General features: G+C 46.1%; 2 protein-coding genes across 3 annotated transcripts; both read right to left on the bottom strand.

Annotated features, from left to right (window-relative positions):
* Positions 1–2406: 2406 nt before the first annotated feature.
* On the bottom strand, positions 2407–7396 carry LOC124017672 (PILR alpha-associated neural protein-like). 2 transcript variants are annotated; one of them, XM_046332942.1, is made up of 5 exons: positions 7313–7396; positions 6241–6299; positions 5581–5996; positions 4772–4850; positions 2407–2606 (listed from the first exon to the last, which is right to left on the bottom strand). In XM_046332942.1, exons 2-5 carry the CDS (start codon positions 6249–6251, stop codon positions 2459–2461), a joined length of 654 nt encoding a protein of 217 aa, XP_046188898.1. In that variant the 5' UTR covers positions 6252–6299; positions 7313–7396; the 3' UTR covers positions 2407–2458. The 2 variants fall into 2 exon arrangements, with proteins under 2 accessions (XP_046188898.1, XP_046188897.1); XM_046332941.1 differs by lacking the exon at positions 7313–7396 and adding an exon at positions 6768–7132.
* On the bottom strand, positions 7267–20696 carry si:ch211-154o6.3 (uncharacterized protein LOC563854 homolog). The gene is made up of 13 exons (XM_046332931.1): positions 20274–20696; positions 18885–19003; positions 18029–18267; positions 14748–14871; positions 14350–14471; positions 13538–13624; positions 13301–13390; positions 12620–12708; positions 11081–11300; positions 10828–10950; positions 10469–10634; positions 7984–8072; positions 7267–7506 (listed from the first exon to the last, which is right to left on the bottom strand). Exons 1-13 carry the CDS (start codon positions 20367–20369, stop codon positions 7418–7420), a joined length of 1653 nt encoding a protein of 550 aa, XP_046188887.1. The 5' UTR covers positions 20370–20696; the 3' UTR covers positions 7267–7417.
* Positions 20697–20972: the final 276 nt, after the last annotated feature.

Below are 20972 nucleotides of genomic sequence, written 5' to 3'. Positions count from 1 at the left end.
GAACTGGAGCGGGAGTGGGGGTAGAAAGGACAAGAAGGAGAGGAGAAACTTGAGGAGAACTGGAGCGGGAGTGGGGGGTAGAAAGGACAAGAAGGAGAGGAGAAACGAGGAGAACTGGAGCGGGAGTGGGGGTAGAAAGGACAAGAAGGAGAGGAGAAACGAGGAGAACTGGAGCGGGAGTGGGGGTAGAAAGGACAAGAAGGAGAGGAGAAACGAGGAGAACTGGAGCGGGAGTGGGGGGTAGAAAGGACAAGAAGGAGAGGAGAAACGAGGAGAACTGGAGCGGGAGTGGGGGGTAGAAAGGACAAGAAGGAGAGGAGAAATGAGGAGAACTGGAGCGGGAGTGGGGGTAGAAAGGACAAGAAGGAGAGGAGAAACGAGGAGAACTGGAGCGGGAGTGGGGGGTAGAAAGGACAAGAAGGAGAGGAGAAACGAGGGAGAACTGGAGCGGGAGTGGGGGTAGAAAGGACAAGAAGGAGGGAGAAACGAGGAGAACTGGACGGGAGTGGGGGTAGAAAGGACAAGAAGGAGAGGAGAAACGAGGAGAACTGGAGCGGGAGTGGGGGGTAGAAAGGACAAGAAGGGAGAGGAGAAACGAGGAGAACTGGAGCGGGAGTGGGGGTAGAAAGGACAAGAAGGAGAGGAGAAACGAGGAGAACTGGAGCGGGAGTGGGGGTAGAAAGGACAAGAAGGAGAGGAGAAACGAGGAGAACTGGAGCGGGAGTGGGGGTAGAAAGGACAAGAAGGAGAGGAGAAACGAGGAGAACTGGAGCGGGAGTGGGGGTAGAAAGGACAAGAAGGAGAGGAGAAACGAGGAGAACTGGAGCGGGAGTGGGGGCGTAGAAAGGACAAGAAGGAGAGGAGAAACGAGGAGAACTGGAGCGGGAGTGGGGCGTAGAAAGGACAAGAAGGAGAGGAGAAACGAGGAGAACTGGAGCGGGAGTGGGGCGTAGAAAGGACAAGAAACGAGGAGAACTGGAGCGGGAGTGGGGGTAGAAAGGACAAGAAAACGAGGAGAACTGGAGCGGGAGGAGAACTGGAGCTGGAGGGAGTGGGGCGTAGAAAGGACAAGAAGGAGAGGAGAAACGAGGAGAACTGGAGCGGGAGTGGGGCGTAGAAAGGACAAGAAGGAGAGGAGAAACGAGGAGAACTGGAGCGGGAGTGGGGCGTAGAAAGGACAAGAAGGAGAGGAGAAACGAGGAGAACTGGAGCGGGAGTGGGGCGTAGAAAGGACAAGAAGGAGAGGAGAAACGAGGAGAACTGGAGCGGGAGTGGGGCGTAGAAAGGACAAGAAGGAGAGGAGAAACGAGGAGAACTGGAGCGGGAGTGGGGGGTAGAAAGGACAAGAAGGAGAGGAGAAACGAGGAGAACTGGAGCGGGAGTGGGGCGTAGAAAGGACAAGAAGGAGAGGAGAAACGAGGAGAACTGGAGCGGGAGTGGGGCGTAGAAAGGACAAGAAGGAGAGGAGAAACGAGGAGAACTGGAGCGGGAGTGGGGCGTAGAAAGGACAAGAAGGAGAGGAGAAGGAGGACAAGAAAGGGAGAGGAGAAACGAGGAGAACTGGAGCGGGAGTGGGGGTAGAAAGGACAAGAAGGAGAGGAGAAACGAGGAGAACTGGAGCGGGAGTGGGGCGTAGAAAGGACAAGAAGGAGAGGAGAAACGAGGAGAACTGGAGCGGGAGTGGGGCGTAGAAAGGACAAGAAGGAGAGGAGAAACGAGGAGAACTGGAGCGGGAGTGGGGGGTAGAAAGGACAAGAAGGAGAGGAGAAACGAGGAGAACTGGAGCGGGAGTGGGGGGTAGAAAGGACAAGAAGGAGAGGAGAAACGAGGAGAACTGGAGCGGGAGTGGGGCGTAGAAAGGACAAGAAGGAGAGGAGAAACGAGGAGAACTGGAGTAGAGTCCAATTACCCTGATTGAAATTAACTTTAAATCCCCGGCTATAAAAACATCATTTCATGGGTTGTGCGCTCACTGCTTCCAGAGCTGTGTGACTCATAGGAGAGGAAGTTCTAAAACACACATACATCTCACATCCATAACACTTCAGGCCTGTGTACTCCACAGAGACTAACACTGACGCCTAATTATGCACATATACCATTATGATGCTCATACACCACACGGGGAGAGGGAGCAAGCACTCCTTGACACATCATCCACTCACTGACAAACACACACACACATGCATCCACACATATATCCATGCAGACATTTGCAGACATAAATTGATTCAGACACAAAAGCGCACACACACACACACACACACACACACACACACACACACACACACACACACACACACACACACACACACACACACACACACACACACACACACACACACACACACACACACACACACACACACACACACACACACACACACACAAATCAATGTACTAACAACTCCACACAAACACTCTCTCTCTCTCTCCAGTGAGCTGGTGAGGCGACTCATTACCTCTCCCTGTCGGTAAAGGAGGGGGTGCCGTGCAGCGTCTGCCGGCTGTCCTCCAGAGCCAGGGAACGAGGGAGGGCGAGAGAGAGGGGGGGGGCCACGCCACGGGAAAGCGGGGGCGGGTGCTGGGAACAGCTGCGGTCGTAACTGGCAGAGAGAGAGAGAGACGGAGTAAAAGAGAGAGACGGAGAGCGAGACTGAGTGAGAGGAAAAGAGGAAATGACATGGGCATTTAACAGCGGCGAACACATTACAACGCCTCTGAGAGAGAGTTAATGCACTCATTTGACTCATTAAAGCGCTGTCAGACGAGAGGGAGAAGAGGAGAGAGGTTGCAAGAAAGGGATGGAGGGAGGGAGAGAAAGAGTGTGGTGGTCGAGGTTGGAATAGCGGGTAGAGAGAGAGAAAGGAAGAGGGTGAAGAGGTGAAGGAAACAGAGGGTGTGAGAGAGGTAAAGGGAAAGGGGGATTCCTAGTCAATTGTACATCCGAATGCCTTCAACTGAAATGTGTCTTCTGCATTTAACCCAACCCCTCAGAATCAGGGAGGTGTGGGGGGGGGGGGCTACCTTAAATCGACATCCACGTCTTTGGCGACCCAGGGAACAGTGGGTTAACTGCCTTGCTCGGGGGCAGAACGGCAGACTTTGACCATGTCAGCTCGGGGATTCGATCCAGCAATCTTTCGGGTTACTGGCCCAACGCTCTAACCACTAGGCTATCTTCCCGAAATGGGGATCGGGGGGAGAAATAAAAAGGAAGAAACGGGGAGTGATGAAACGAGAGCGTGAGAAGAAGGGGATACAGGGCTGATGTGGGGAAACATTATTCCAATCACGTGTATGAGCTATGATGTTGTTGGCACAGTGAGAGTCACAGGTACACCATACACAGCTCTTTGGATCACTCACACAACAAAGACTTTTTCACAGTCACACACTGTAGATCACAGACATGCAGTTCCAGTCATGCACACACACACACACACACACACACACACACACACACACACACACACACACACACACACACACACACACACACACACACACACACACACACACACACACACACACACACACACACACACACACACACACACACACACACACACAGTGAAACGTTCTCCAACATCGATTGCTTCTCCATTATCACAATCAACAGAATTCTATTCAATTCTATACGGTCTCGTCTCTATTCAATCCCCTACTTTTCTCCGTCAAACACCTATTCCATTCCCACTGTAACCTTCCCTCCATTCCTCACCACAATTTACCCAATATGTTCATTCACAGTCATACTGAAACTGCAACAAAAGCCCACACTTACACAAGACAGAGAGAGAGAGAGAGAGATACTCTTTCTCCAATTAAGCACCGCAACAACACTTGTTTCCAGCACACACACTTTCAACCAGCCTACAGCGGAGACAGAGAGAGAGAGATAGCGGGAGAGAGAAAGAAGAAAAAAATGAGAGAGGGAGAGGGAGGGAGCGACAGAGAGAGATGGGGCTTATCGTGTATCGGCACACAGTGAGCAGAGGGATTATCTGAGGATCTGGAGCTGGCCCGGGCAGTGCTGGGAGTAATAGGAGACTGGGGAAGAAGATAAGAATACTGTGTGACGATCAAGGATCAACCAGAACCCAGTATTACTGAAAGGTGATGAAGCTAAATGAAAGTAAAGGATGAGGAACGGGGTTGAGAAAGAGAGAGAGAGAGGTATGTGGGGGGGGGGGGGGGTTGAAAAGAGAGAGAGAGAGGTGGGGGGGGGGGGGGGGTTGAAAAGAGGGAGTGGAGACAGGAAGGAGAGAGAGAAATGAAGAGTGACAGAAGGTAAGGAAAATAAAGTAGGGGAAAGAGACATAAAGAGGGCAAGACAGAGAAAGGGATGGAGAGACAAATGGGAGAATAGGAGGAGTGAAAGAGTGAGAGAGCAGGTGGGAAGAAGAGACCTCCATTATCTAACAACAGAAGCGAACAGCACGAGCCCACCTCCACATTCCAGAGGTCAGAGTTTTAATTTCACGTTAGAGTATGCACAACGCAAACCCAAGCTGATTTAATAGGTGAATGGTACATCAAAGATGATATGAAAACAAAAGAGAACACAGCGTCAACCCGAAGTGGTTGGAATTGCACCACCTTCAACCTCTGAAAGCCTTTAAACATTGGGAAGGTATTTTCATCCGCTATCTACAGTAGATCCGAGTTTTTCCCATTCCCATGTTCACTGTTGAAGGTCCCTGATGTACATAACAACTATGTTTCAGAGAAGGGGTAGAAAGAAAAAGAGAGGGGAGGGGATTCTTACCTGAGTTTGGCTGTTATGATGACAGCAGTCAGGATGAGCAGAGAGGAGATGGTCACTGTGACGTAAAACTGAGGGTCCACTGGAGAACACACGCACACACACACACGCACACACACACACACACACACACACACACACACACACACACACACACACACACACACACACACACACACACACACACACACACACACACACACACACACACACACACACACACACACACACACACACACACACACACACACACAGAGGAGTTACCGTTCACATGGTTGGAAATCAGCACAATAGAAGAAAACCAGTGTCATGTGCATTAGAGCATGTAACGGAAAACGCTTTGAAATGTTTTGCAACCAAAATCAAAAATGTGCGTTTCTTATTGGACAAGTCCAGGTAGACCATCCCTGTTTCAGTCATTTCTCTTCCGTTTGGTGCCTTATGAATATAACCCAGGTCAACTGCAATGATGTAAGAAAAAAACACAACTCTGCTTTTCGAGAATTCCCATACTGTCAGTAAAGAAACTCAAAGGAGAATGAGCCGATGAAGTCATCCATTCCATTGCTTGGTGTGTGATGTCACCCATTTCCTTTTGGTGTGCTTTTGTGAGTTCAGAAAACTCTATTAAGCATTCTCCACCACCAAGACGCAGCCATCCATCCACACAAAGCCAGCCCAGTGGGAATTGAAGTTACTCCCTGATGCCCTCAGAGTTCTTCTGATGTCTTTGTTCCAAAACACTCTATTCTCATGCCCACCAACACAAATCCTTTCTTTCTTTAATCTTTACTGATTTCTATGGTGCCCACCTTCCTCAGGCTCTCTCTCCTCCGCCTCACTTCCTCCATCCTCCACTCCCTCTGCGTCCGGGGCCTCCAGCAGATCCAGGGGCTCCTGCGGCAAAACGCTGCCCGGTGCACTCTGATGATGCAGCCAGGCCTCAGCGGTTGTCGTGGGGACTTCGTGGCCATGGTGGTACAGGTCCGCTTCCTGGCTGGACAGGAAGTGATGCGTCTCGTCCTCCAGGGCTAGTGTGGGGCCCCAGTCCACGGACCAAATAGGGGTGGGTGTGACCTGTCCTGTGATGGACAGCTGGGCTGAGAAGGCCTCCACCTGCCCCTCGCCCTCGTCGTCACGGTTACAGGTTGAGGGTCGCGTCACCGCGGCAACCAGGAGAAAGAAAAGGCAGCGGTGGGTGGTCAGTCGTTTGACAGGAGAGATGGAGCTGAGAGAGAAAGAGAGAGAGAAGAAAGGAAAGAAGGAGAAAAGAAGAGAAGACAGAGGGAGCAATAAAGAGAGGCAGAAAGAGGTGGGAGAGATAAAAAAGGGAGGCAGAAAGAGAAATAGAGCACGATTAACACTACAAATGCATTGTCCACTGTCTAACTGGACTCCTCATGCAACATGCATACAACCAGAGGGTCTGACTCTGTGTCCGTCTAAACATCCGCTCACTCTCTCCATCTTACCATCTCTCCATCGCTTCGTTCTGTTCACTGAGCCCCAACTCCTCCGATCATCTCTCTCTCTGGGAGGAAAGAAGAAAAAGAAAAGAGAGGAAGAGCGAAAGAGAGAGAGAGAAAGAGAGGGAGGGTTCACTTCTCTTCTGACACGGACTGATATTGAAAATGTAAACAGACACTCATAGACGGCAGTACAGGAATACACACACACCCCTCTCTCTCTCTCTCTCCTGGGCAGTGGCACTCCTGGCTGTCCAAAATGAGCACTTCATTTTGCCACATGTTTATACAGTTCGCACATCAGACATGGAAGCACACGGCTGTGCACAAAACATTCATCATACGCATTCATGGGGCTAATATCCCATGTGGTACTTTTAGCTTCATATCTACTACCACTGTCACTCAAGTCAACCAGACAGGAACACACACTCTATCTCTCTCTCTCACACACACCCACCAGCAGACAAACTCACTGTCACACAAGCACGCACACAACATTCACTCAGACAGATATCAGTTAACATGCCTACCTCTGGCTGAAGAGAGAGGGAATGAGGGAGACAGTGAGAAAGGGGAGATATAGAGAGCGAGTAGGAAAAGGCATTGGTTGCCTTAGCGACAGAGACATGTAGAGTCAGAGAGAGAGAGAGAGAGAGAGAGAGAGAGCGAGGAGGAGGACGGAGGGAGACTGTAGGAAAGATTGAAATGCTAATTATGCTTTTAACTCGCTCAATTAAAAGGACAGCAAAAAAAAGAAATGTACTTGAGGACGGAAATAATGAAGATACAGAAAATTACGTTAATATTCACATTTTGGGGGCAGAGGAAAAAAGTATTCTGTTATGTTCAGAAAACACTGATACTAGCCAGAGAGTGGCGAGACAGAGAGGTGGAGGAAAATCAATATACATTAATTTACACAAGGACAGGTTGAGTGGGGTGATAAACAGAATAACTAGTGTTCATAATAAACGAGGTGCCACCACAGGGATACACAATATGAAGGAGAAATATTTGGAGGCAGGAAGGTCACAGTATGACAGCTTTATTGCATACATGAAAAGACAACATTTACATAGAAAATGATCTCTCTCGCTCGCACTCCCTCCCTCTCGCCTTCGTTGCGCTTCAGGCTGCGGGGAGCAGCGTCTTGGGCTTGGTGGCGGCGCAAAACTTGCTCTCACTGGAGAACACAGCGAAGCCACGACGTTGAGCCCGACTCTGGTGCATCTTGGGATGTGTAGTCCTCTTCTTTGTCATCATCGTAATCTACAGTAACGTGGGGAGTCATAGTTAAACGCGTTACATCCTTTTCCAGTTCATGCTCTTTTAAAAAGTTGACATGTTCAATCTTCAGGGCTCGATTCAATCTGTAGCGCTGAAGATCTTCGCTGTAGGTCACTTGCGATTGAGCCCGACATATGCAGCGTTTGCCGTGAATGCATCGCTTTTACATTTCTACCCCTCTGTAGCGCAGGTCTTCAGCGCTACGGATTGAATCGAGCCCATATCTTTATCAAAGCGATCAGTCGTGAAGTTAATTAGCTATAATCTTACAGCTACTTTTTTGGGTGTGTTTTATATAGATTTGTCTACAGCTGAAGCTAAAGGAGACACTTTGAACCAATGGCTTCTTGCAGTAGAAACCCTTTGAGACGTGTTGCTTTGAGTTTTTCCTGATCTATGTATATTACTTGTGTGTGTGTGTGTGTGTGTGTTTCAGACCGCTGTCACCCCCTTCCTCACCATCACTGTCCTCCTCGTCCTCGGAATCTCCCTCTGATTCTACCAGGGAGGCGTCCAATCGGTTGTCTCGCTTCGTTGTGACATCGCCCCTGTGACAACATCACCATTAGAAACTGGGTGGTTCGAGCCCTGAATGCTGATTGGCTGACAGCCGTGGTATATCAGTGTACCACTGGTATTAAAAAACATTTATTTTTACTGTTCTAATTATGTTGGTAACCAGTTTATAATAGCAATAAGGCACTTCTGGGGTTTGTGGTACAGTGGGGCAAAAAAGTATTTAGTAAGCCACCAATTGTGCAATTTCTCCCACTTAAAAAGATGAGAGAGGCCTGTAATTTTCATCATAGGTACACTTCAACTATGACAGACAAAATGAGAAAAGAAAATCCCAAAAATCACATTGTAGGATTTTTAATGAATTTATTTGCAAATTATGGTGGAAAATAAGTATTTGGTCAATAACAAAAGTTTCTCTCAATACTTTGTTATATACCCTTTGTTGGCAATGACAGAGGTCAAACGTTTTCTGTAAGTCTTCACAAGGTTTTCACACACTGTTGCTGGCATTTTGGCCCATTCCTCCATGCAGATCTCCTCTAGAGCAGTGATGTTTTGGGGCTGTTGCTGGGAAACACGGACTTTCAACTCCCTCCAAAGATTTTCTATGGGGTTGAGATCTGGAGACTGGCTAGGCCACTCCAGGACCTTGAAATGCTTCTTACGAAGCCACTCCTTCGTTGCCCGGGCGGTGTGTTTGGGATCATTGTCATGCTGAAAGACCCAGCCACGTTTCATCTTCAATGCCCTTGCTGATGGAAGGAGGTTTTCACTCAAAATCTCATGATACATGGCCCCATTCATTCTTTCCTTTACACGGATCAGTCGTCCTGGTCCCTTTGCAGAAAAACAGCCCCAAAGCATGATGTTTCCACCCCCATGCTTCACAGTAGGTATGGTGTTCTTTGGATGCAACTCAGCATTCTTTGTCCTCCAAACACGACGAGTTGAGTTTTTACCAAAAAGTTATATTTTGGTTTCATATGACCATATGACATTCTCCCAATCTTCTTTTGGATCATCCAAATGCTCTCTAGCAAACGTCAGACGGGCCTGGACATGTACTGGCTTATGCAGGGGGACACGTCTGGCACTGCTGGATTTGAGTCCCTGGCGGCGTAGTGTGTTACTGATGGTAGGCTTTGTTACTTTGGTCCCAGCTCTCTGCAGGTCATTCACTAGGTCCCCCCGTGTGGTACTGGGATTTTTGCTCACCGTTCTTGTGATCATTTTGACCCCACGGGGTGAGATCTTGCGTGGAGGCCCAGATCGAGGGAGATTATCAGTGGTGTTGTATGTCTACAATTTCCTAATAATTGCTCCCACAGTTGATTTCTTCAAACCAAGCTGCTTACCTATTCAGTCTTCCCAGCCTGGTGCAGGTCTACAATTTTGTTTCTGGTATCCTTTGAAAGCTCTTTGGTCTTGGCCATAGTGGAGTTTGGAGTGTGACTGTTTGAGGTTGTGGACAGGTGTATTTTATACTGATAACAAGTTCAAACATGTGCCATTAATACAGGTAACGAGTGGAGGACAGAGGAGCCTTTTAAATAAGAAGTTACAGGTCTGTGAGAGCTAGAAATCTTGCTTGTTTGTAGGTGACCAAATACTTATTTTCCACCATAATTTGCAAATAAATTTGCAAAAAAATAAGTAATGTTTTTCTCATTTTGTCTGTCATAGTTGAAGTGTACCTATGATGAAAATTACAGGCCTCTCTCATCTTTTTAAGTGGGAGAACTTGCACAATTGGTGGCTGACTAAATACTTTTTTGCCACACTGTATATGGCCAATATACCACGACTAAGAGATGTATCCAGGCACTCCGCGTTGTGTCGTGCGTAAGAAGAGCCCTTAGCCGTGGTATATTGGCCATATACCACACCCCCTCGTGCGTTATTGCTCAATTAGACACCGACACCCCATTATTCTTGTTATACTGTTGCCTGGGGTTATCTAGTGATTAGCATAACCCCCTCAGCACAAATATGAAATGTAGTTTATTTGATAATGAAAAGGTGTCAGGCTGTTCTAGCCAGAAGGTTATTTCCACTGTGGTACTCATATGTCAGTAGCCCACAAGCACGGGATCAAATCCCAGTTCTATCGCTACTTCGGAAGAAACTCTCTTCTCTCTTCCCCGTTATTCTACACTGTCCTATATGTTAAACAAACAAAAAAACACACAACAAAGAAGGGATACCCCTCTCTTTTACAAAAACGACAAATAAATATTATTCAACTGATATTTGTTTGGTGTAAAGTACATAAAGAATTGAGGTGAGGGGCACATGAGTAATAGTGAACTTTTTGTCAGGTGCACCCATAAAGAATTTCAGAGTTCTATTAAACTGCAAACCATTAAAACATCAGATCAGTATTCATTGACCTAGACGAGTACTGACAGAAAGGTGTTGAGCCCACCTCTGCTTCCCGGAGCTGGGGAGCTGCTCCCACACCGTAAGGGCGCGACCCCCGGTGACCCAGCGGTGACCCCCACTGCCCGTGAGCCACGCCGCAAAGCAAAGGATTCTCGGAGCATCCGCCCAGGTCAGCGAGGCCAGGTACCTGCACTGAGGTAGAGAGAACACTGGGAGAGACGGAAAGGAGAAAAGGGGAGAGAGAGAGAGAGAGAAGGAAAGAAGGAGAAAAGTAGATCGAAAAAGTTGATGAAAACCAAAATAGATTTAGGGAACAATGCATTCTATGAACAGCGTGGCTCTATAGGTTGGCAATTGTAACATAATAATCAGGGAAGAACCAGTTGTGTTAGCTTTACTCACAGTTCAAGGTGCTTTCCCCATTCGCCAAATCATAGCATGAGCCAATGAGGAGTCCCCCCGTCTGATGCACACAATCTGTTACTCCAGCGATGCTGCTGTGATTGGTTAGCCTGGACACGGTGCCTGTGGTGATTGGACAGAGGAACAGTAAACATCAGATAGTACACAGATCTGTAAGGTCTAGCACTGTACCATATTAAGCTGCCTCTCCTATATAGTGTGTGCATGCACACACACGCACACCGCTTCGCACCTGTCCTCCAGTTGAGAATCCTAAGGTTGGCTCTGCCGTAGGCAACGAAGAGCCTGTCACCACGGGGACTGAGGGTCAGACGACCTTCCTGAGTCCCGCAGCCCGTTACCGTTGCGTCCCAATGATGTAACAGCTGCAGGGGGTCGCGGTTGGTGCAGAGCCCCTCCCACACAGACACCCCACCCTCTGCTGAGCTGCTGAACACCAGGGGACCCTGGGACTGTGGAGGATAGATAGGGGACAGTTGTCATGGAGACTGAATGCGGTGGCTGAATACAATGCATGGATACGGTGTGTGTGAGTGTGTGAGTGCATGTGTGTGTCTGTGCGTGCATGCCTGCGTGGTTTCACATGGTTTCGCATAATTTATGAACAAAGGTGGGGATGGTGCTTTCACTGCTTTGGCTTAAATGTGTTGAGCATATAACACTCCATAAATGTAAGTCTTAAAGGCCCAGGGCAGTCAAAAACGTGATTTTCTTGTGTTTTATTTATATTTCCACAATATGATGTTGGAACAATACTGTGACATTGCCAAAATGATGATAATGCCCTTTTAGTGTAAGAGCTTTTTGAAAAGGCTGCCGAAAATGTCAGCCTGTTTTGGCGGGACAGCGTTTTGGCATGTCTGGTATCAAATTAGTTAATAGACCAATAAGAAAGACAGTTCCAAACCTCTCTACCAATAACAGCTAGTTTTCAGTTTTCCCCTCCCCACTCAGACCACTCCCAGACAGAATTGGCTCTTTGCTAATTGAAAACAATCACAGTAAGGTACTTAATTGTTACCAAGAAATTATTTGATATTGAGATAAACCAGCTGCATTGGACATTTAAACTATGTATTAAAACAGCTTACACTCCCAAGGAACCTATATACAGTGCCTTGCAAAAGTATTCATTCCCCTTGGCGTTTTTCCTATTTTGTTGCGTTACAACCTGTAATTTAAGTTGAATTTGGATTTCATGTAATGGACATACACAAAATAGTCTCAATTGGATTGAGTGGCTTACTTTCACAAGCCACTGTAGTCCATTTCTGATCCTCTATCCTCACAAATATAATGTATTTATTTTTGAAAGTAACGAGGAAAAGAGCACTGAATACTCTTTTGGACCTCTTTGGAATCTATCTATATATATATATATATATATATATATATATATATCTTAATTTATTTTGTATTTATTTCCACACTGCCTACAAGTGTGTAGCATATAAGGAGAACAAGATATTTGGTCCTTCGGACTGCCATTTTTGTTTTTGCCTCAACCAATGTTTGGCGTGACAACACCTCAGTTGGCTAAAGCACACACATCTGTCAACGGTACGGAAATATTTGCTTTCATTTCAGCAAGGCCTTGATGAAAACACAAGTTTTTGTTCATTAGGGCAGAAAACTAAAATTAGCATTTGTTATTGGACCAGTTTCAGTCCATTTTCTTCCGTTTGAACACAACCATAGTTACAGAAGCACTATAGCTTAAAGGTTAAAGGCCTAGAATGTGACACTATTGGCTCTTGATTATGGCAGCCACCTGTAGGGAGGTCACAGCCTCCTCATGGGCGTTGATTGATTGACAGTTGTCCATGGTTTGCCAGCTCCAGGCCTGGACTTTACCCCCATCTGCAGACAGAGAGAGGAAGAGGGTAAAGAGTGAGTGAGGGAGAGAGGTTGATAGAGAGAGAGGGGGTGAAGGGAGAGAGAGAGTGAGATGGAGTGAGAGATGGAGGGAGGGTGAGAGTATGGGAAAAGAGAGAGGGGAGGGATGGTAAAAGAGCAAGAGAGAGAGAGAGAGAGAGAGAGAGAGAGAGAGAGAGAGAGAGAGAGAGAGAGAGAGGTTAAGTAGGCCTGACAGTTGCTGGCAGACATTACTGATGTCTTGCATAAATACCTGTGAGCTTGAGTCTCCTCACTTGTCTGCCTCTGTCAGTCTGACGACACTTACTGTCAACTGCAGTGTTAGGCAACCCTGGTCCTGGAGTGCTGCAGGCACTTCCATGTTTTTTATTTAACCGACATGGAAGACCAGGTGTGTTGAATTTAGGCAATCACTGAACTGATCAATTAGCTAGTTGGAACAAAATCCTTCAGTACCTGCGACACCCTCAGGGTTGCCTAACCCTGATCCACTGAGTCTGTCATAGACAGTCACAGACACAAAAACATATACATACACCCCCCCCCGCTCACACACAGTAACTGCATCCACTCAAACCTGATCCTGTGATGATGTAGCCATCGCCTTCAGGCACAAAGCAGAGAGCAGTCACCGCGTTAAAGGTGTAGATGGACTTTACACACTGGCCTGGATGGAGAGAGGGGAACACTGATTTCATTGTCCACAACACGCACAGGGAATTACGTAGGCACACACACACACACAGACGCACACAGGGCACTCACCCAGACAAAGCTGTAGGGCTCAGACTGTGTATGTACGAAGTGAACTAACCAGTGCTTAAAGCCCAGATCCTCACACAACAGTCCGCTGAACCACTCAGGATGAACCTCTCCTTGTCTCCCAGAGACAGTTCCCAGGCTAGAGAGAGAGAGAGAGAGAGAGAGAGAGAGAGAGATTGACAGTAGAGAGAGAGAGGGGGGGGGAGAGGAAGAGACAAGGGGGCGTTGGACAGAAGAAAGAGATGGAGAGAATATATGGGGGAGGGAATTATAATCATTTTATTTGTTGTCATTGTACAGTTCATAGTCAGTATGCATATAATTATCGTCCATGTTGTTATTGATTTAATATGATCCCGAGTTCTTGTCTTGATAATGTAAGCCTGACTTATGCCAAAGTAGCTCATGGAATCAGAGAAAAAAACCTGGAGAGCGTGAGATAGAGATACGGAGAGGGGGAGCGTGGGTGGAGAGACAGAAAGGGCAGAGAAGTTCAAGTAGTGGCACGATCCCTCCTTCAGTCAGAATGAGAGTAACCCAGAGTGTCTACTGCTGCTAGTTCTCTCTGTGGATTTGACCTGATGAACTAAAACTATAATTACACTGCCTGAAATATAAGTGTGTGTGTGTGTGTGTGTGTGTGTGTGTGTGTGTGTGTGTGTGTGTGTGTGTGTGTGTGTGTACATGTTTTACTATATTTGTGAGTACCAGCAGTCCTCACACGAATAGTAAACCGGTCCTCACTTGTATACAGGCTATTTTAGGCTTAGGGGTTAGGGTTAGGAGTTAGGGTTAGGAGTTAGGGTTAGGATTAGTATAGTAAGACATACTGTAGGTGTGTGTGTGTGTCCGTCCATTCCCTACCGAGTCTCCTACAGTATTCAGGCGGAGGGGCAGATAGACAGGTGACTCCACCAGTGTGACCTCCCAGATTCCGCTGCTCGGTTGCCGTAGGAACGTGCCACACCTTTACTGTTGTGTCTCGACTGAGAGAGAGAAATACAGAGAGAGATGGAGAGAACAACGGAGAGAGATGAAATGACTGTGAGAGACAGAGAGAGACAGCGAGAGACAGAGAGTGAGAGCAGACAAGCTTGAAGTAGATCAATAAAACTCTGTTCAGGCGAGAATGGCTCTCAGTGTAGGAGGAGAAAGTTAGCATATTAAGAGTTACAGAGAGAGGAGGAGGGAGAAAGAAAGAAATTAATTGAATTATTCACAGTTATGCGATCTATTATTAAATCGGAGAATGACTCACTTACCTGCCGGAGATCACCAGGTTGTCAACAGCAACCACACAGGTGACGATGTCACTGTGACCCTCCAGCGACCTCAAGCGAAACTTGGCTTTCTCCCATGATGCTTTGAGAGATGTAAACTCGGCATCTGAAAAAAAGGGACCCATCATAATCACCATGAACCCAAGTCTTGCGTGAACTTCTTTACAAAGGGACAGATTCAGACTTGTACGCCTTTCTTATGCACTTCTCAGTAGTTGGTATTCAGATGTGTGTGCGTAACGGGCTTTGTGCAGGTGCGTAACGGGCTTTGTGCAGGTGCGTAACGGGCTTTGTGCAGGTGCGTAACGGGCTTTGTGCAGGTGCGTAACGGGCTTTGTGCAGGTGCGTAACGGGCTTTGTGCAGGTGCGTAACGGGCTTTGTGCAGGTGCGTAACGGGCTTTATGCAGGTGCGTAGCGGGCTTTGTGCAGGTGCGTAGCGGGCTTTGTGCAGGTGCGTAACGGGCTTTGTGCAGGTGCGTAACGGGCTTTGTGCAGGTGCGTAACGGGCTTTGTGCAGGTGCGTAACGGGCTTTGTACAGGTGCGTAACGGGCTTTGTACAGGTGCGTAACGGGCTTTGTACAGGTGCGTAACGGGCTTTGTACAGGTGCGTAACGGGCTTTGTACAGGTGCGTAACAGGCTTTGCAGGCGTGGTTCCATTGCATGCGCTGAATACATTAAAATCAACCGCTGAAAACCCTTCCACTTGATGGCCGACAGACGTCCCCTGGAGTTTTCATTCAATAGGGGTTTCAGTACATTTATATAAAGCCATCCCTTTAAATTTGATGGACCTTCAATTAGAATTTAGTTTGACAGACTCACAAGAATATATTGAGAGAACTGTTCCTGAAAATTAGGGATCAACGAAAGAAAACTATGTAATTAAACAAATATTTGTCTCCTTCTCAGCACCAATTGGTCGATTTAAAAATACTCTTGATCTTTTTAAATAAAAATAAATAAATATATGCCATTTAGCAGACGCTTTTATCCAAAGCGACTTACAGTCATGTGTGCATACATTCTACGTATGGGTGGTCCCGGGAATCGAACCCACTACCCTGGCGTTACAAGCGCCATGCTCTACCAACTGAGCTTTTTAGGTTCGGAAAGCATTTATGAATAAAAGAAAAAAAACAGGTTTGGAGAGCCTTTACGCAAGAAAATATATTGGTGAATCAAGAATACAGTGGTTTGATTCCTCCTGAAAGTTGCCATATTCAATTAATCAATCCATGAAATATTGAAAGGTGAGAAAAGTGTACAATAAGGGTTGAAAAGTAGTCCTATAAATCAACCCTAATAACCCTGATTTTCTAAATGTTTTCTGTTATTTTACCAGGTAAGTTGACTGAGAATACGTTCTCATTTACAGCAACGACCTGGGGAATAGTTACAGGGGAGAGGAGAGGTATGAAAGAGCCAATTGTAAACTGGGGAGGATTAGGTGACCGTGATGGTTTGAGGGACAGATTGGGAATTTATCCAGGACACTCTTACATACTCTTACGATAAGTGCCTTGGGATCTTTAATGACCTCAAGAGAGTCAGGACACCCGTTTAACGTCCCATCCGAAAGACGGTCCCCAATCACTGCCTTGTGGCATTGGGATATATTTTTTACACCAGAGGAAAGAGTGCCTCCCATTGGCCCTCCAACACAATTTCCAGCAGCATCTGGTCTCCCATCCAGGGACTGACCAGGACCAACCCTGCTCAGATTCAGAAGCAAGCCAACAGTGGTATGCAGGGTGGTAATGCTGCTGGCACTGTGATGAGAACAGTCCAGTCGTTGTGAACCGTGCGCCAGTCTCCAAGTTTAAACTGCTGCATGTACTGTATGTATGGTCTGCAGTCCATAATGATTCCAATAGGATACATGTCCCAAATGACTGCACAACTTGTAATACGTTAGCCCAATATGATCCACAATTACTAGCGATCCTCAGGAGCAACCACACAAACGTGACAGAGGAAAGAAAGGTAAACTAACTGTGTAATAGAATGATGCAAAATGTAAGGAAACAAACACTAAAGTGACCGTTAAAAATATGTGTGGGTATAACTGACAGTGGCTACCGATAGTGGCTAATATTTAACATGATACAAATTGTAAAACACACAGGGGGAAAAAAGTAGATATAATTCAAACACTCTAGAAAACCAGAAATCAACTCTAGGTTTGGTGCTATACTCTCATTTGCGGATTGCTACAGAAGCCTATAGCTTAGGTCTCCAAAGGTTATTCCAGCAAAGTTATAAGGCCTTCATTTTATAAATGTCACTGTGGGAAATTTGACATGTCGATATGCTTTAGTTTGCTGCCATATGACTGGTTTCACATTTGTCTCCAGCGATCATCAGTTCAAATAGATCTGAAACATTAATATTTACAACCCCCTTAAGCGGCTTACTTTACCTGGATCTTACCAACAGCTCTTATCAATTTGTAAATTACAGTGCACGGAGAACGCTGACATTTCAAACGGGAAAAAAAGAACAAAGATGCTATTCCACTTGGAACCGACAGGTTGCTCGACCTTATTCATCGTTACATCGCGCATAAAGGGGATGGCATTATGAGGGAATGAAGTCAAAACTGATCTAGGATCGGTTTTGCCTTTAAGATCATAAAGAACAAGACAGGGAGGGACCAGGGCAAGTATCCACAAAGCGTCTCAGAGTAGGTGCAGATCTAGAATCTGTCTATACAATCTTATTCAGTATGACCTAAAAGGCTAAACTAATACTAGATCAGCGCCCCTATTCTGAGACACTTGGTGAATACAGGCCCGGGCCTCCGGCCTGATCAGGGACATTGGGAGAGACTATAATAGCCATGGTTGACTCAACACTTCTCTAACCTTAGTTGATCAATAACTACTGTACACGTATTTGTCAGCTCTAGAGCATGGAACTAATTCTGTTTCTAGGAAACAAACAGTACAAACAGATCAGGCTTGTGTTCAGTAGGCACGAAGCTGAAGAAAACCGTCTGAAACAGGTAGGTACGATATGAACTCATGAAATGGTAGTTTTGGTTTGTCGTTCGGTTTTGCTAGTGTGCCAACAGTGGACCCTAATGAACACAACCCATGTGGGAAGGACAGATCGAAACGTTAACTATTTGTGATATAATTTCTGGGAGCCTACCGAGCCGTTTCCATATGCTCTTTCCTTCAATCACAGTACATTCGTGAGATACCAATGAGTATGAGAATGTGTCTACATAATCTAACAAACCCTAGTTTAAAGATAACCCCACCTTCCTGGTTTTCCTTGGGGCTTGTGTCGGTCACAGCTAGACAGGGCTCTGACTGCTCTTCCCCTGCTCCTGTCTCTCTCCGTCCTCCTGTCTCCTCCTTTCTTCCTGTCTCTCCCCTTGTTACCGTCTCCTTCTGACTGCCTGTCTTTCTGTCGGCCTGTCGGCTCTGCTTCTCCCTTGGGGATCTTGGTAGCAGAGGGGCTGTGTGATGGAAGAGCCTCAGAGGTGGCTTCACTGTGCCCGAGCAAAAAAAAAAACACACAAAAAACACACCAAACACCAAGAGTGAATTGACAGTGCAGTCACATTCAGGAAAACATTATGTGCACAGACATACAGAACAGTGCATAGGCTAAGCCATAGACACACAAGCAAGTTTACAAATAATGATAATCCTTTATTAGATTTCTATAGCACTTCAGTACAAGTATAATCTCAAAGTGCATAAATATACAGTTGTCGCCATGACGTGGAAAAACAGATTGATGTTGTCGCTGTGTCTTTGATTAACAGATTATCACTATCATTTTCATTATCGTGTCTTTATACTACTTAGTGATAATGACATTTCCCCTGGTATTCCCTTGATATTCCAAAGCCCTGGGAGAGTGTGCCCAGTCGTAACTCTGTGGAAGGAATCCCTAAGTGATGGCTACACGACGTTCTATCCCCTCTACTACTCCAATACATTAGGATGCCTTGAAAGAATGACGGACTGACTTTGACCTATGTCGGCTAGACTCAAGCCAGATCAAAGCATCAAAGTGAATGTTACAGCTTGTGAACAGGGATGTTAATCTCCCCTATCTCCCTCTAGCTCCCCCTCCCTCTCTCTCTCTCTCTTTCCTTACACTTGTCTTTTCATCTTCTCATGGTTTCCTCCTCCCACAATCCCCGGAGTTTGCTGGGGGCCAGAAAGCTGCAGCAGAAGTTCAGCCAATCTGGTGCGGAGCTCCGCCTTCCTGGAGATCTGAAGATGGAGAGGGGGGGGGGGGGGCTTAGATTTGTTTGAGCCCATAATTTAGGTTAATAATAACATGCATGACCGTAGAAATCTCCCTGGGTATGTCTCAATAGTCCAACGTCGCTCCTCCTTCATCTGTACTGATCTGAGAAGAGATGGACTGATAAAAGACAGGTGAGTAGACATCCGTCCATTATAGTACTGTCACCGATCCTATGTTTCCAGATCAGAGCAGATGAAGGAAAGGAGACAAAACAACCACTGTAAACTATTGATATGTGTTCCCCCTCAATGATTCGTATAAACCCTGAATGACTGGCAGGGGGCACTGTACTGAAGCCACCGCCCAGCAATCTTGGCACTCCTCCTGAAATGTAAAATAATATTTCAGAAGCTACAGAAATGTATTTATTAATGTTCATTTTTGACACAATTATTATATTACAGGCACCTTAATGTATACTTTCAAATTATATTATGTGAGGTAAACATCATTTAAAAAAAAATAAAGATCTACAAAGTATTATTTTTTTGGCGAGCAGTAATGTTACTGTCCCCACTACAATATATATTTTTTAAATACATGTAATTTTGTCCTAGAAACAATTAATTGAAATACTGTAGAATTCCATTCATTCCTATGGAGGTCTCCTGCTTAGGGAGTGCCAATATGGCCGACCGGTGGGTTCAAATCCTCTCACAGCATCAGCAATCCAAGGATTATAAACGCAACCCCCCCCTACAGTTTACAAGTTGATTCAGATTGCCAAAACCCCCAATGACACCAGATCAAGTTTAGAAAGGCATGATACATCTCGACACAAGAGAAGGGTATCATTGTTATGCTTACATTTGACGTATTCAATTAGTGCCAGTGTAGATGAGGTCGATCTAAAACTCGGCCAAAACCCAATGAGAACGCAAGTGGTTTACCACTAGATTTCTAAAGATTGTGATCTAGCGAGCCTATTCTATATCTCACATGGGTGAAATGATTTAATGATCAGCTGTTCAGTCTTGGGTGTGCTCCCGCTAGGTTGGCCTCAATTGAACTCACGACCGAGACTGTAATAATATCAAATGTAACCTGCAAGATTGTATTGGGGGATTAAGGTGCTACATCAAGATCTCTCTTGGGAGCGAGTACAGTCATATCCGGGAGTATTAGTACCAAGGGAAATCTATTCAGGATTGTGGAATAAGCACCGGTGCGCTCATGACACGACTGATATTAAAACCATGGCTGAAGACGAGAAGTGAAAGTCGTGTTCTGTACCTTAACTCTTTCTTCTGGAGTGAGAGATTGAGAAATGTTGATCTCCAGATTCTCAATCTGTCTCAGTTTCTTCTGGAGCTTTCTCACTTCCCCCATCTGAAACCCTTATTCTACAAGCACCAACAACTGTTCCAGATGAGTATGTCTACAATGTTTCACTAGGCTTGTGGGTCATGCAACATTCACGTTGAAGTGTTTCTACCGTGTTTCACTAGTTTGTTGTCCTTTCTCTGTCCAGTCAATCGTTTCCATAGACGTGTCTCATCGCTGATGACAACAATGGTGGATAGCCCGTGTGAGCGTGTTTGAGGGGATACATTTGAGCAAGGATCTGCGCAAATTCGCTAATCTTCACCACATTATGAGCAGTTGTTTTTCCCGGGAGGTGATCTATGTAGATCAGTGATCCTGCGCAGTCTGACTGCAATGTAGTAGATCTCAAACAAGCACAGGCGCTTTATTAACTTCTTCTCTGGTCTCCCGGACGGTTACTGACATTGCTCTGGATTACAGTGACACCAGGTGGAATGGAGAGGAACTTAATTCACAAAAATCCAAATACCAAGGCAGCGTTTCATTTTTATTACATGTGCTCCCTCATTTCGACCATCGTTCACTTTTCCCCTATAGTGACTGATTTGATAAGATTTAATTTGGTGTTATAACTGAATAATTATTTATATTCAGTGTATGAGAATA

This window comes from Oncorhynchus gorbuscha, unplaced genomic scaffold, assembly GCF_021184085.1.
Source record: "Oncorhynchus gorbuscha isolate QuinsamMale2020 ecotype Even-year unplaced genomic scaffold, OgorEven_v1.0 Un_scaffold_3:::fragment_4:::debris, whole genome shotgun sequence".
NCBI lineage: Eukaryota > Metazoa > Chordata > Actinopteri > Salmoniformes > Salmonidae > Oncorhynchus > Oncorhynchus gorbuscha.
This window is presented reverse-complemented; position numbering and strand designations above follow the sequence as displayed.

Coding starts and splice junctions, on each gene's coding strand:
- si:ch211-154o6.3 (XM_046332931.1), bottom strand. CDS start 20,369: ATGGGGGAAGTGAGAAAGCTCCAGAAGAAACTGAGACAGATTGAGAAT. Junction 13,625..14,349: donor TGAATACTGTAGGAGACTCG/GTAGGGAATGGA, acceptor CTCTCTCTCTAG/CCTGGGAACTGTCTCTGGGA. Junction 10,951..11,080: donor GATTCTCAACTGGAGGACAG/GTGCGAAGCGGT, acceptor CAATCACCACAG/GCACCGTGTCCAGGCTAACC.
- LOC124017672 (XM_046332942.1), bottom strand. Junction 4,851..5,580: donor GGAGAGAGAGCCTGAGGAAG/GTGGGCACCATA, acceptor TGTGTTCTCCAG/TGGACCCTCAGTTTTACGTC. Junction 2,607..4,771: donor ATCATAACAGCCAAACTCAG/GTAAGAATCCCC, acceptor TCTCTCTGCCAG/TTACGACCGCAGCTGTTCCC.